This window comes from Pelodiscus sinensis, chromosome 26 (genome assembly GCF_052426305.1).
Source record: "Pelodiscus sinensis isolate ZL-2025 chromosome 26, ASM5242630v1, whole genome shotgun sequence".
Classification (NCBI taxonomy): Eukaryota; Metazoa; Chordata; order Testudines; family Trionychidae; genus Pelodiscus; species Pelodiscus sinensis.
This window is the reverse complement of record NC_143077.1, coordinates 20,890,553-20,906,264: the sequence shown is the minus strand read 5'-3', so window position 1 is coordinate 20,906,264 and position 15,712 is coordinate 20,890,553. Positions and strand designations below refer to the sequence as shown.

General features: G+C 45.8%; 1 protein-coding gene across 1 annotated transcript in view; it reads left to right on the top strand.

Moving 5' to 3' along the window:
* CTPS1 (CTP synthase 1) overlaps positions 1-15,712 on the top strand; it is a 29,203-nt gene that overhangs the window by 1,529 nt on the left and 11,962 nt on the right. The window contains exons 3-10 of the mRNA XM_075908625.2: positions 1,859-2,029; positions 4,379-4,479; positions 5,187-5,303; positions 7,637-7,720; positions 8,317-8,397; positions 10,257-10,408; positions 13,913-14,045; positions 15,172-15,260. Of these exons, the coding sequence (XP_075764740.2) occupies positions 1,859-2,029; positions 4,379-4,479; positions 5,187-5,303; positions 7,637-7,720; positions 8,317-8,397; positions 10,257-10,408; positions 13,913-14,045; positions 15,172-15,260 (928 nt within the window). The remainder of the gene's footprint in view (positions 1-1,858; positions 2,030-4,378; positions 4,480-5,186; positions 5,304-7,636; positions 7,721-8,316; positions 8,398-10,256; positions 10,409-13,912; positions 14,046-15,171; positions 15,261-15,712) is intronic.

Here is a 15,712-nt window from a genome sequence, read left to right as displayed (position 1 = left end):
CTTAGCCCCGTATACTCCCCAGCCCAAACTTCTGCACCCCAACCCTTCACTTGACCGTAACGCTTTCCAGCCTGGAGCTTCCTTCCTGAACCAGCATCCCCTTCTCCACCTCCTCCTGCACCCATTTTCCCTCCTAGAGCTTGCACCTCTTACCCCGTCCCACACTCAAATCCCTCATTCCCACGCCAGAGTCCTCACCTCCTGTCTCAACCCAGTGAGAGTGAGTTGGGGACAGCAAATGATGGAGAGGGCAGGGCCTCAAGGGGTAGATCTTGGCTTGCCCTGACATTTAAAAAGTGATATTGGATGTGAAAAGGTTGGAGACCCTTGCTTTAAAGCTTTAGTAACCTGTAGATTCACCTTGAGAGTATCTAGAATAAAAATTGATACTAGTAATTTCCATAACGCATAGCTATGTTGGACTTGCTAATATTTCTTTACAAGCCTATCAAACTGGTATTATGAGTTTAAATACTGTTTCACTAAAAGTGTGATTTCAAAAGCTCTACTTCAGTTTTATGTTGTCATAAATAAGCTCAGAATCTCTTCCGTTTATATAAAGGATGTGCAGTGATTTATTCTTTAACATGTTAATCTTATTCCACTTTCTGATCCATGATGGGGACTAATTTAGCTACAACTACCTAAGAGCGTGATCTTGGAGTTATTGTGGATAGTTCTCTGAAAACATCCAGTCAGTGTGCAGCGGCAGTCAAAAAACCAAACAATGTTAGAAATAATTAAAAAAGGGATAGAGAATAAGATAAAGAATATGTTATTGCCTCTATATAAAACCATGGTATGCCCCCATCTTGTATAGATGTGTTCGCCTCATCTCAAAAAAGATATATTGCCATTGGAAAAGATTCAGAAAAAGACAACAAAAATTATTAGGGGTTTGGAACGGGTCCCATATGAAGGGAGATTAAAAAGACTTGGGCTTTTCAGCTTAGAAAAGAGGAGAGTAAGGGGGAATATGATAGAGGTCTATAAAATCATGACTGGTATGGAAAAAGTGAATAAAGAAAACTTATGTACTTGTTTTCATAAGGTCACCAAATGAAATTAATAGCTACAATAGGTAGCAGGTTTAAAACAAACAAAAGGAAGTATTTCTTCATGCAGCACACAACCAACCTGTGGAACTCCTTGCCGGAGGATGTGGTGAATATTAGGACTTTACCAGGGTTCAAAAAGGAACTAGATCAGAGCTACTAAACATGCGGCCCTCGTGCCTCCCATGCCCTGTGAGCCTAAACAAAAAAAGTAGTCAATATAATGGTCTATCAGCAGAACGGACTTAAATGGGGCCTATGCATTGTGTAGTCTTGCTTTAATCTTTGTATTTATGCCCATCAGTGTGAAAGAAGCTATTTGCATGTATATACAACCACACTTAAATTGCATCCCTCAGCATGTGCCGTGAGTATCACTGTGGTCCCTGGGGCTTCCAAAGTTGAGTAGCCCTGAGCTAGATAAATTCATTGAGGTTAGGTCCATCAATGGCCATTACCCAGTATTGATGGTGTCCCTAGCCTCTGTTTGTCTGGAAATGGATGACAGGAGAGGAATCATGTGAGGATTACCTGTTGTGTTCCCTCCCTCTGGGGCATCTGGTATTGTCCAGTGTCAGCAGACAGGATACTGAGCTGGATGAACCTTTGGTCTGACCCAATATGGCCGTTCTAATGCGGTTTTTATTTTTATTGGCTATTCTTTTAAAAAAAATTTAATTGTATAAAATAAATTTTATCAAGAAGCTGACTTATTACACTGAACTCTTTCAGTTTTAGGGAGGAAGCTTGCTTTATATATTGGCTAATTGACTAATGGTTTTGCATCTTACCATTTGCTGCAGGAGAGGTGTTTGTGCTGGATGATGGAGGGGAGGTAGACCTGGATTTGGGTAATTATGAACGCTTCCTTGATATCTGTCTCACCAAGGACAATAATCTGACTACTGGGAAAATCTATCAATATGTCATCAACAAGGAAAGGAAGGGTGACTACCTGGGCAAAACTGTGCAAGGTAATGCACTTAATCTTTTGTAGATATAAACCTAAATCTGTTTTCTATCTTTCTTGGCTCGTTTCAGTTCCAAAAGGGACACCGGATCATTCTGTGGACTGGACTACACTTGCAAGTTATCCTGCAATACCTCTATCGCGCAGTAGTGTGACATTTTAACCAGTACAGTTATATTTGTAGAAGTCCTAGAGTGGATGCCGTGACGCCGGTATAGAGATGCCTTGTACCAGCGTAGTATTGCCCCTCCCATGTGGAAATAGCTCTGCCAGAGTAAAACACCTTCCTAATGAGAGAATCATGCCCACGACAGCAGTGTGTCGCTTTGTGTGTTTCACTGTAGTTAAAGTGAAACAACTTTCTAGTGTAGTCAAACCCAAAGTGTCAGTAATCTAATATCCTAATAAACAACAGAATTCCACTTGTCATCTCCTACAGTTCTCAACTTAAACCCCTCCAATGCATTATCAAAAATCTACAACCTATCCTGGGAAATGACCCCTCGCTCTCGGAGACCTTGGGGGAAACGCCAGTCCTCACCTACAGACAACCCCCAACAAATTCTTTCCAGTAACCACACAACACTAGTAGTGGGGGCAAAAGATCTATCTGGTTTCAAGATAAAACTAGATGGGTTTATGAAGGGGATGGTTTGATGAGATAACATGATCTTGGTAACTAATTGACCATTATCAGTGGTAAATAGGTCAATGGAGGGATGATAGGAGTTACTATAGAGAACTTTCTGGGTGTCTGGCTGATGAGTCTTGCCCACATGCTCAGGGTTTAGCTGATCGTCATATTTGGGGTCGGGAAGGAATTTTCCTCCAGGGTAGATTGGCAGAGGCCCTGGAGGTTTTTTGCCTTCTTCTGTAGCATGGGGTACAGATCACAGCTAGAGGATTCTCTGCATCTTGGGGTCTTCAAAGTATTTGAAGGCTTCAATATCTGAGATATAGGTGAGAGGATTATTCTAGGACGGGTGGGTGAGATTCTGTGGCCTGTACTGTGCAGGGGGTCAGACTAGATGATCATAATGGTCCCTTCTGACCTTAAAGTCTATGAGTCTGTGAGTAACACACCTCTATCATAATCGTCCAGGAACCCACCCCTGCAATCAGCCCCGGTGCCAGCTCTGCCCACACATCTACACTACCGGTTTCATCACTGGACCCAATCACATCAAGCCGCCAAATCGGAGGCTCATTTAACTGCACGTCCACTAATGTGATCTATGCCATCAAATGCCAACAAGGCCCCACTGCCATGTGTATTGGCCAAACTGGACAGTCTCTATGGGAAAGAATTAATGGACACAAATCAGATCTCCAAAAAGGCAATGCACAGAAACTGATTGGAGAGCACTCTAACCTGCCCAGGCACTCATTAATGGATCTCCAAGTCACCAAGTCCACAAGCCAAATACATAGGCAAATGTCAACTTCATTTACAAGTTTAATTCTTATGCAAATAGTATGAACAGGGACATCAGCTGGCTGGCACACTATCTTCCACATCCTAATGACTTAACCAGCCAATGGATGTGCAATTGTTCTTATCAGCCTCTTGTAACTATTTGAACCATCTTCTCTCTCCTTCTTTCTTTTTTTTCCCTCTCCTTCTCTTTATTCTTGGATCTGGACTTCTAATACACTAATCTTCTGAAGAAGTCGGTTGCACCTGCAAAAGCTCATGATGCCATCTGCATGTTTTGTTAGTCTTTAAGGTGCTGCTAGTCTATTGGTTGTTTTAAGTTTTTCCGTTTACAGACTAACTCTGTTACCCCTCTGAAGCTTATATCCTGGGACCATCATAGCTACAACTACACTGCATACAAATAATGTCATTTTCAGACCAGTATTGTGTGGCTCATGTATACCTTGTGGCTGATTTAAAGTGTGCTACTGCTTTATATAACTCAACCATACTAAAGGAGACAATAACATTAAAACTGCTTTCCTGTTCTCATGATTTTGGCATGGACGCTGAATTCTCTGAGTTAGTCAGTTTGTTACACAACATCTTTGTCTGCTAGCATAAAACTTGTCTTGTTTTAAAACTCAAAACTCTCCGTGTTCTGCACATAATACTGTTTTATTGGAGGCTTCCAACTGAAAAACATCACTTAGTGGTCTGAGCTGTAGAGTGGGACTACATCTCCGAATGTGAGAGATCATGGCTAGGAATTACCACTCAGTGAAAGGAATGCTTTGATTTACGAATTTGGTGATCAGCATTAGATGTGAATGAGAAGCAATGGTTCGGTCATCTCAGTAATTTGCTGCAGCGTGAGTTGGAGACTGCAATATGTGCAGACTGTGATTTGAACCTTTACCCCTATTTCTCTTGCAGTTGTCCCCCACATCACAGATGCTATCCAAGAGTGGGTAATGAGACAGGCACGAATTCCTGTGGATGAAGATGGCCTTGAACCCCAAGTGTGCGTGATTGAGGTTTGTAGCTTTCCCTCCTTGTCTTGATTTGCATGCAGAGTAAGTTGAGCTATAACTCTGCAGTTAAGCCCTGTAGAGAAGGAGGGTTTGTATTAAATAGTTCTTCACCCAGTTCTTGGGGCTTGTTCTTTTCAACTGTCCAATTTTATATGCATGCCAGCTTGGCATTCTAGTGGGCTGAAGTGGAGGTACTTCTGGGTTCTTGTTACCTATGGCATTGAGTTCAGTTTCAGCACAGAGTTAATATGCCTGTACTCCAGGGGAATAAGACACATGACCAGTGTCCTTGTAATCCCTATGCCAACATTGGCCTTCTGGGAAGCTGCTTTTCTTCTGCAGTCCAAACTGTCATAAGAAGAGGGGTTTCAGAGCATAAAATACTGGTTGGATAGAAGGAAGTGGGTAGAGTTCAAAGAACCTTCTCTTGGCCAGCTTTGGTTACGCTTCATTTGCACCACGTACAGCTGTCCGAGAGGAATAGAAAAATGTCATGAAACACATCATCCAGTGCCCAGTATCTCATTAAAGGACGCCATATCACCAGGAGAAATCCTGCTGCTGTTGCTTCAGAGTGTACACAGAGCGACAGCGGGTATTGGCTGTTTTCCCTTTAAAAAAAAAAAAAATCAGGTGTAAGGACCAGAAAGATGCTGTGAAGGATCAGTTATGGGAAGTTTGGTACTATTTTACGTTTTTCTGTCACTTAGCTTGGTGGAACAGTGGGAGATATAGAAAGTATGCCCTTCATCGAGGCTTTCCGTCAGTTCCAGTTCAAAGTCAAAAGAGAAAACTTCTGTAATATTCATGTCAGTCTAGTTCCCCAGGTAAGTCCATGGAAAGTTATGATAGCTGGGTATTGTATAATTAGGATTTAATTATAAATGTGTTTAGAAATGTAGCATAGATACAGATATACTGAAAGTTAATCTGTGCTGTGTGTATTTGTAATACAAATGCAAAGCATAAGTGTGTACATAAGATAAAAATTCAAAACCTGTAGAGCTGTAACTGTCCACAACTAGCCTACACTATTGTATTTTCCAGGGAGCAAGCACTGACAGGTACCTTGCGCATCTGTTCAGCCAAAGTCATCATCTTTTCTCTCCCCATTCCTCAGTGCCCTGCAGTCCCTTAGGGTATGTCTACACTACAGCACTAATTCGAACTAACTTAATTTGAATTAGTTAATTCGAACTAAGCTAATTCGAACTAGTGCATCTAGACTTAAAAACTAGTTCAAATTACATGTCCACATTGAGTGGACCCTGAACCGGGGTTAAGGCTGGCCGGAAGCAGTGCCGGCAGGGCATCAGATTAGGACTTAGAGCGTGGAGCTGTTCTCTCAGGCTAGCCGAGGGCTGTGCTTAAAGGGACCCGACCCCCCCCCCCTCCCCCCCCCCGGACAGACAGTTCTCAGGGGTTCCCTGCTCGCTTGTCTAACTCGATGAGGGACAGCAAAGCAGTCCTGGCTTAGAGTGCCCTGAATGCCCACGCGCGGCACATCACAGCACTCGGCCATCAGCCCGGCTGCACTTGCCGCAGGCTGCCATCCGGGGGGGAGGGGGCAATCGGAGGGCTGCAGGAGAGCTTCCACCCCGAGGAGCCCGCAGAGCCAGCCCAGTCCTCCCCATCGGGGGCTCGTACCCCATTCCTCCCTCACCTCCTTCCACTTACTCCTCCCTAGCCCCCCTTCCTGATGTACATAATAAAGGACACGTGTGTTCAAAAATAGAAACTCTCTTTATTGAACAAAACTCGGGGAGACTGGGAAAAGGAGGTGGGAGAGGGGAAGAGAGAGGGTGAGAGAGGGGAGGGCAACTAAATGATCAGGGGTTTGGAACAGGTCCCATATGAAGAGAGGCTACAGAGACTGGGACTTCTCAGCTTAGAAAAGAGGAGACTGAGGAGGAATATGATAGAGGTCTATAAAAGCATGAGTGGTGTGGAGAGGGTGCATAAAGAAAAGTTCTTCATTAGTTCCCATAATAGAAGGACTAGAGGACACCAGATGAAATGAATGGGTAGCAGGCTTCAAACTAATAACAGAAAGTTCTTCTTCACAAAGGAAAGAGTCAACCTGTGGAACTCCTTGCTGCAGGAGGCTGTGAAGGCTACAACTAGAACAGAGTTTAAAGAGAAGTGAGATCAAGTCCTGGAGGTTGGGTCCATGGAGTGGTATTAGCCAGGGGGTAGAAATGGTGTCCCTTGCCTTTGTTTGTGGAAGGCTGGAGATGGATGACACGAGACAAATGGTTTGGTCATTGTCTTCGGTCCATCCCCTCCAGGGTCCCTAGGGTTGGCCGCTGTTGGCAGACAGGCTACTGGTCTAGATGGACCTTTGGTCTGACCCAGTACGGCCATTCTAAGCTCAGGGCTCAGGGTCGGGGGTCTCAGTGGACCCCCTTGATTTTCATGCAGATCTACTCCTGGGTGGCCAGGCTGGCAGCTATCCTGCCCTAGACGGCCACTTTCCTGTGCCTAGTGTGGAGGTCGTGGACGAGTTCCACGATGTCTGCACTAGACCAGGCAGGCGCCCGCCTCTTGCGGACCTAGGCAGGCTCCCGAGAGCCGCCAGCATGGTCCCGGGAAGAGGCAGAGGGCTGGGTGGCAGCGGGTGGCTGGTTCATGCCGTGCCAGGTGCAGGGTCTGCTGGCTGGGTGCTGGCAGGCTTGCACCTTGCACAGGCACCGTAGCCAACCCTTTAAAGGCTCCGGGGCCGGGAGGGGGGCAGACGAGTTTCCCTGGTAGTGCCCAGAGTGGCCACCAGGGAAAGCTGGGGCGGGCTAGCCTCCCACTAGTTCGAATTAAGTGGCTACCCAACCCTTAATTCGAACTAGTTAATTCGAACTAGGCGTTAGTCCTCGTAGAATGAGGTTTGCCTAGTTCGAATTAAGCGCTCCGCTAGTTCGAATTAAGTTCAAACTAGCGGTTTGCTAGTGTAGCGCCTATCAAAGTTAATTCGAACCAACGTCCGTTAGTTCGAATTAACTTTGTAGTGTAGACATACCCTCAGAGTCTATGGCAGTGAAGTGAAGGTGTCTCAAGTGTAGGGTTCCTTACCAATAGTTAAAACTTGATACACGGGGCCTGAGGGCTTGAATGACAGTTGAACTCATCTGCATGTCAGTACCCTCATGTGTTCATCTTTCACTACTAGCCAAGTTCTACAGGAGAGCAGAAGACGAAACCTACCCAGAACAGTGTTCGTGAACTCAGAGGACTTGGTCTCTCGCCAGACTTGGTAAGTGTTTCTCTCTTCCCTTCCTTTGGTAAGCGTGGGGCTGGCACCTTTCAGCAGCCTTTCCCGATGTGGACTGGGACTGGCATGATGGGATGCTGCTATGTACCAATGGTGATGTAGCAACTAGGGATGTAAAATCCCATTTAATTGGTTAGCTGGTTAAACATCATCTCGTTAAACGGTTAGCTGATTCAAAGGGGGGGGGGGGCGTGCAGGATGCCCCACCCCAGCCAGCGTGGAGCGGCCCTCCTCCCCCTTCCCCCATAGCTGGTAGGGGCTACTCCAGCTTGGCCAGAGCAGCTCCTGCCTGTGACGCACCCTGGCTCACTGCAGACGGGCTACTCCAGCTGCCCAGGGCAGCCCCTGTTCATGCTGGGCCCTGTGGGACTGGGGTGGGCAGGGAGTTGCTTCAGCTCCCACTAGTTAAGGAGAACTGGTAAGCATCACCCATTACCAGTTAACCTTTCACATCTCCGATAGCAGTAATAAACGAGATTGACAAATAACTTGGCATAGAACTTGTTTTTAGTGACTCATTGGTGTCCGAGTACTGCAGTTCTGCTTCAGAGACTTCATACTGCTGCTTTCTCTGCTAGGTTGTGTGCAGATGCTCTACTCCCCTGGACACTTCCGTAAAGGAGAAGATCTCAATGTTCTGTCATGTAGAACCAGAGCAGGTAAATGGTGCTGTGCTTTCTCCCTTCCCGGTAACTAGTATTTCCCCCATTTGTCAGATGCAGATGGCAGCATTTTATTTAGTGCCTGGAGCTCCTCTGTGTCAGCTATATATTTCTAATAGACTACACATACATCTACATGTTTGTCTTCCCTCTAGTTCTTAAATCCGTGTCTGTCACACACATTTGTGCATTCCTTTCTGGGTAGGCCTGATACGTGGCTGAATAGGCAGACACACTCTAGGTACAATTAAGTATTCTCAAAGGCTTAGAGAAATCCATGCAATCTGACTTATTTCCCAATGGCTGTCCTTGAGACCACTTGCCCTTCTAAATTCCTTCTGCATTGAGAAAAGGCTTTGGCTTCTGAAAGCAGTGTTAAGAGCTCAAAAGGTATTTGTGCTACCTTGAGTAATGGGATTTGTGAATGTGTGTTTTGCACACCGCCCCTTGTACAAATATGCTGTCTGATGGCCAGACTTGGGCATTGCTTATATCTGCCTGGTCTCATTAGCAACAGATTGCATGAAAAGATTATTCAGGAAAATGTAATTTTATCCGCCACACGTTTATTACACACGCCAGAGTGCGATGTCTTTCATGTACAAGAAACATGTTGTTAAATAACAAGTAAAGCTACTGTTTTGATGGGTATTTTTAGTCAGTCACGGATGGGTCATGGATTCTAAATAAAATCACATTTACTAAAAACACCTCTGACAAAAGGGGTAGGGACGAATCCAGCATCCTGTGCCCCTCTCACCATCACGCCCTTCAGTGACTGGGAGATGCAGGGGTCTGTTTGTTGCCCTGAGGAGCTCAAGCCATGAGAGGTGGGGCCTGATTGCTCACGGCAGCTGAGCAGCTCAGGGTCACGGTTGGTGGCAGCAGCTGGTCAGTTATGGGGGGGTCTTGCCACCCGCAGGTGCAGGAGGGTCCCCCATGGAGGTCAGTTGAGTGGTCCCAGTGTCACAGAGGTTGCTGCAAGTCACAGATTCTGTGACTTCAACAATTTCCATGACATCTTAGCCTTCATTATAGACAGTCATGATGTGTCAGTAGATAAACCATTAGGTATGAATCAATTATGGATGTAGAACAAAAAGTCTTTTGTAGACCAAAGGTTAGTACCATAAGCTCATTTAGTCTGTGAAATATCACTTAGATGAAATCCTCACGGGGCACCATATTTGTCTGTTATTTTAGATTAAGGTCGTTCAGTTTAAAAACCGTTTTCAAAACTCTAGCACTGCAAAGTCACGCTAACTGTCATATTGGTTCGTCTGTTGTCACCAGTTCTGTAGTTGAATCTTGGCTAAAAATTCTGTTGCTGTGTAAACCAGAATAAAATCTAGCTGCAGGGCAGAAAGAAGTAAAAGATACAGAATTGTCAGCAGCGTGACTAAGTAGGTGCCATTTTTTCCACATACTCTCCTTTTGAACCATAATCGCACTGGAATGCTTCCATTTGAATCCAGGCAGAAGCAGGATTTTCAGAGTTGGAATGGGATGCTCGGAGCTGCTGTTTTACATGGTTGATCTTACAGCATTTTGAGATTTCTGCTTTCCTGTGGGAGCTGGATTTTCTCATTCCTCCTTCATATCATTAGTAGCACTGTTTGAAGAGCCTGAGACAGACCCTCACTCCTTTGACTAGACCTTTCATCTAGGAAGAATGTGCTTACAAGTTGTGTGAATGCAGCGTCTGTTTTCACTCATTTTGCGTAGATGAGTGGGGTGACCATGCCATTGCCTTCTGGTGGCAGAAGGAAATGGGAGTGTCCAGCTATCTGATGTCCTGTAGGATCGTGTGTTGGTACATATGGGTGTATTTTAATGAGCCTCCTTTTGATGTATAGGTCATTTGTGTCCATGATGTCTCTTCCATCTACCGTGTCCCCCTCTTGCTTGAGGAGCAGGGAGTTGTTGATTACTTCCGCCGCAGGCTTGACCTTCCCATCGAGAAGCAGCCCAGGAGGATGCTCATGAAGTGGAAGGAGATGGCTGACAGGTGGGCTCCACTATCAGGAGTAGCCTGGGATTGGATTCTGCCCAGGCTTTCAGTGGCCAGCCAGGGGAGTTCCCCAGAGGATCTGTGTGGCTCCAGATTCCCCCAAAACTCCATGTCTGTTTTCATAACAATGCCTTTTATTTGTAGATGGCTAACTAATGCGGGGGAGGGGAGATACTGCCGGGCACTTTATTTAGTGTGTTCCTTAGAACTGTATCTTTTGCCTGTCACCTGGTATTACTTCAAAACATGTCTAAGATAATGGAAAGAAAAGCTTTAGGGTTTTTCCTTTTTATTCACAACATGCCAGCCTTACTAGAACTTATGGATGCAGGTTTAGGAGTCATCCAAGGCATTTTAGCTACAACATCATTTCTTTATTTCACTTCCAACCCAGTAAAGCAGCTGTCTCTTGATGTGTCTTCTGTCTTGGAATCCCTGGCGCACATTAGAACATCTGTGCACAGCAGGGTAACAGCACCCCACTATTAGGGAAATGGTCAGGCTTAAGTCAACATTCAGGCATGTACCAAAACTTTCAAATGTATGTTCCGTGGGGTATAAGAAAATGGGAAGTCCCAGAAACTTCTAAATTAATAACTCTTTATCCTACAGACTCATCTCTGCTTCACTGCAGCTAGCAGAGGCTACTGACACAATTAGTTTTGCATGTGTCTGGGTGAGAAACGAGTGACCATGCAAAACTACTTTGTTAGAGCAGCTATTTTTCTCCACTAGCTTATCTCAAATTTTCTTAGCAGCTTCTAGTGTGGTGGTCGAGGGTAATCGTAAAAATGCAGGACTGGAAGGAACTTTGAAGGGTCTTCTAGTCAAGTCTCCAGTACTGAGCAGGACCAAGTGTTGTTTAAACCATGCTGACTGGTGTTTCTCTGATTTGTACTTTAAAACCTCCAGTAACAGATTCCACAAGCTGGTCTAGTGTATCTGTGACAGTTGCAGAATTTTTTCTTAACTTAAATCTCTTGCTGCAATTTACGTCTGGACAAGGAGAACAGCTTATCACCCTCCTCTTGAAAATACCTTTGAAGTACTGAAGACTGTTATCAGTTCTCTCCTCATTCTTCTCCAGACTAAACAAACCCAGGTTTTTTTCAGTATTTCTTTGTAGCTCATGTTTTCTAGACCTTTAGTAATTTTTGTTACTCTCTTCTGACCTTTGTCCAACTTGTTCATGCCATGCCCAAAGCGCGGTGCCAGAACTGAACCCTGTACTCCAGTTGAGACCATATTGATGCCGAGTTAGCGGAAGAATTTCTCCTTGTGTAACACTCTTGCTTATACATCCCAAAATTTGCTTTATTTGCTGCAGCAGTAAACTGACGAGTGGTATTTTGTTTGGGATCCTCTATAACTCCCAGATCCTCTTCTGCATTACTCCTTTCCCATTTTGCATGTGCACAGTTGATTTTTCCTTTCGAAGTGGAATACTTTACATTTGTCCATATTGAATTTCATTCAATTGATTTCAAACTGTTTCTCCCGTTTCTCAATATCCTATTGAATTCTAACCCTATTCTCCAAAGCATTTGCAGTGCCCTCCCAGTTTGGCATCATCTGCAGACTTCATAAGCACACTCTGCCAGTATCGAAATCATTGAAGATACTGAATAGAACTGGACCTGAGACAGATCCCTGTGGGACCCCAGCTGATACGCCCTTTCGGACTGATTGAGAGAGTACTTACCAATGGTTTACTAGATGGTTTTCCAGCAGTGGGGCACCCACCTTATAGTAGGTTCATATAGGCCAGGGTTGCCCAACCTATGGATCGCGACCCAAATATGGGTCGCCATTACATTTCAAAAGGGTCGCCAGGTGGCTGTGTCCCCCTTCCTCCTCCCGTTTTTGAATTGCCTTGGGTCACCAAGTCTTCCTGAATTGTCAAAATGGGTCCCCATCTGGAAAAGGTTGGGAGCTGCTGATCTAGGCTGTTTCCCTAGTTGGCTTATGAAAAGGCCATGTGAAGGAATAGCAAAAACCTTAAAGTTGAGCTGTATCACATCTATTGCTTCTCCCTAGCCACCTGGCTTGCTACCCTGTCAAAGAATTACACAAGGTTGATTTGATATGATTTCTTCTTGACAAATCTGTGTTGAAAGTTATTTATCCCCTTACTCTAGGTGCTTTCAGATTGATGATTTGCTCCATTATCTTTCTGGGTTTTGAACTTAAGATGACTGAAATTCACTGTGTTGTCTGTGTTCCCATTTGCATAGATAGGCCCTACGTTTGCCCTTTTCCCGTCTGTCCTACCTGGTTTCTTAAAGATGATTGCTAATGGCTCAGAGATCCCTTGAGCACTTCAGGAGCTGTAGAATTCTAATATGGTCTGATCACCTGGATGGTGAGAACTAAATTACCGTGCAATATAAATACGGGTACAAAGGCAAAGCAAAGTGGTACCCATAACACCACTATGGATCAGGTGACTGGTGGTGACTTTCCTGCAGCATTGTACTAAAGCTGGGCCACCGTTCAATATTCCCTTTACTACTTTTGGGTGTTGCTGTTAAAGGTGAAACAAAAGGTCTGGATCACCTGAATGGAATGATTGGAGAGATTCAAGTCAAAAGCAGTTGAGCACCCCAGTTTTACAACAACATGGGTCAGTACTTTGAAAGCTGGTTGCCTGAAGTTGAGCACTTACAGGGATATTTTGGAACCTCAATAAGTGACCCTGTGTCCAAGTGCTGAGTCCTTGTGACTTCCATTGACTTCACTGTGTGTGTGAATGCTTAGGATCGAACCCAGAGTCCTCTGGTTTTCCAGATCCTGCAGACAAGAAGGTAGCATCTTCCACCCCCAGCCTGTTTCGATCTGCACTCCTTGGGATTTAGAAGTCTCTTCCCTCAGCCACTGGATTGGACTGAGTTGGAATGCATGGAGGCCGGGTAGGGAGGTGAATGGACGTGCGAAATGGGTATGGCTTACTGGTTAAGGTTAACAGGTGGGGGCGGGAGCAGCTCCCCACCTGCCTTAGCCAGGGGGCCCTGCAGGCAGCGGCTGCTCTGGCCTGAATGCCTCCACCTGCCCCCCTTTGATTGGCTAACGAGTTAACCGACATGTTTAACCAGTTAAACGGGATTTTACATCCTGAGACCACACTGCAAGACACACAGTGGGCTTTCCTCTGACTTGTATTTAATACACTCGATACCACCTAACCTGGACCTCGCATAAATAAGCTCATCAAAAACAAAATGAAAACTTACCAAATGCAGCTGGCAAGAAAGGTGAGAGCTGTGTCCTCCCATGGCATTAGTCTTCTCTGCGGCTGCTCAGCTGACAGTTTCTTTCCTCTGTGAAATAGTGGAAGTCCCTAGATTAATGTTCAGAAAGCAGCCTGTTTGAAGGCCAGACTTTCAAAGGAGGTCATGGATCAGGCTTTCAAGCAGCCAGGTGCCATTTAGGACAGACTTTGAACAGGCCACCAGACCTATTGTTCCCATGAACAAGCTCTGCATTGTGGTTTTGTGTTTCTAGGTATGACCGTTTGCTAGAGACCTGCTCCATCGCACTTGTTGGCAAATACACCAAGTTCTCCGATTCCTATGCTTCTGTCATTAAAGCTTTGGAGCATTCTGCACTGGCCATCAACCACAAGCTGGAGATAAAGGTAAGCTCTTGGAGTGGTATTTGTATCTTCATCAGCTTGTGTGCAAACAGTCAGCAGGAATTCAGTAGCCAGCAACACTGTAATCCAAGGGGCACTTGTGGGGTTTGTCAGCTGTTCGGCGTGGAGCCGGGGTGGAGGTTTTGGGAAGCCAGTGTTATTCCGATCCCTCTAGCCATTCCTGTAACCAGCTCTTTGCAAATGGCCTGACTCGACATGGTGGCACTGTGAAGCTTCGTGGTGCTCTGCCATACTATTCCCCTGGGATTTGTGATTGGTTCTGTAAGCCTTTTGGCCCCGTTTGAACTTCATGATCATCTTGGGAGTTTGAAATGTCTGTCACCTTTTGTCTGAAACGTCACAGAACAGTGTCTGTAAAGCACGTCCTGTCTCAATGTGAAGTGGTGCCCAAGAGGGTATCTCAGCACTGTGTGCAGTAGGGCTGGTGAGGTGTCTTGTGCACTGGCACTCCCTGAATTGCAGCGTTGGGCCGCCCCTGGCACTACCTGTTCTAATGATCGAGGGGTTTGCTGGTAACAGTCTGTCATTGGGGGCTCCTCTGCTTTAGAACCAGAGTAGTTCGCTATGGGAGCGAGAGTCCCAGCACCATGGGGATCCCTGCGTTACATGGGGGCCTGAAGAGCTATTCAAGAGAAGAGAAAAGTCGGGCGATGCTAAGGAGAAGGGCGCCTGCCGAACTTGGACTCTGCCCCTTTTCCATATGTGCCACCCTGTGCAGTCGAATGGTCTTTCCTGACCCCTGCCGCGCTCAGGGAGCAGGGTGAATGTGCACACGTAAGGAGACTGTTGCATGCTGCATGCAATCTACAGCCAGTGGTCTTCAGCCTTCCTTACCACACTGGCCCTGTCAGTCACCATCCAAACGGCTCAGTGGGTAGAGGATCTCCAGAAAGCATGAGTTGAGGTCTGTAGCGATTGAGCAAGAAGCTGTCTTGCCTGTCAGGTGGACAGTCACACCAAGTAAGCCAGTAGTACATGTACAAGCAACACACCTGTGTTGGCAAGAGGGAGTCTCATGCATGTAGATTGAATGAAAACTAAACAGCAGGATTTGGTGTCTGGTCTTGTGCTAGACTCTCACTATAATTATTCCTGCATTTCTTCCCAGTATATCGATTCTGCAGACTTGGAACCAGGAACTCTACAAGAAGATCCCGTTCGATACCACGAGGCCTGGCAGAAACTCTGTAGTGCTGAGTAAGCAGTTCTTAGCCTTAGGCCTTTCCTCAAAGCAGACGTGACTTCCCTTGGCATTTGTTGATATTTTCATGATCTTTAATCACAGTTGTGCTCAGGGACCTGCCTCGTATTGTGCTGGCCATGTACAAACCCCCACACACAGACAGAGAACTCCTGCCCTGCAGAGGTTGCAGTATAGTTTTGCATAATGGTAACAAATTGGGGAAGTGGGGGGAGGGATGGGATAGCTCAATGGTGTGAGCATTGGGCCTGCTAAACCCAGGGTTGAGAGTTCAGTCCTTGAGGGGCCATTTAGGACTCTAGGGCAAATCTTGTCAGGGATGGTGCTTGGCCCTGCTGTGAGCGCTGGGGATGGGACTCAATGACCTCTCACGGTCCCTTCCAGATCTAGATCTCTCCATATGTTGTTTGATGATGTGGTTACACAGACCAGCTGTGTGCATGATTGC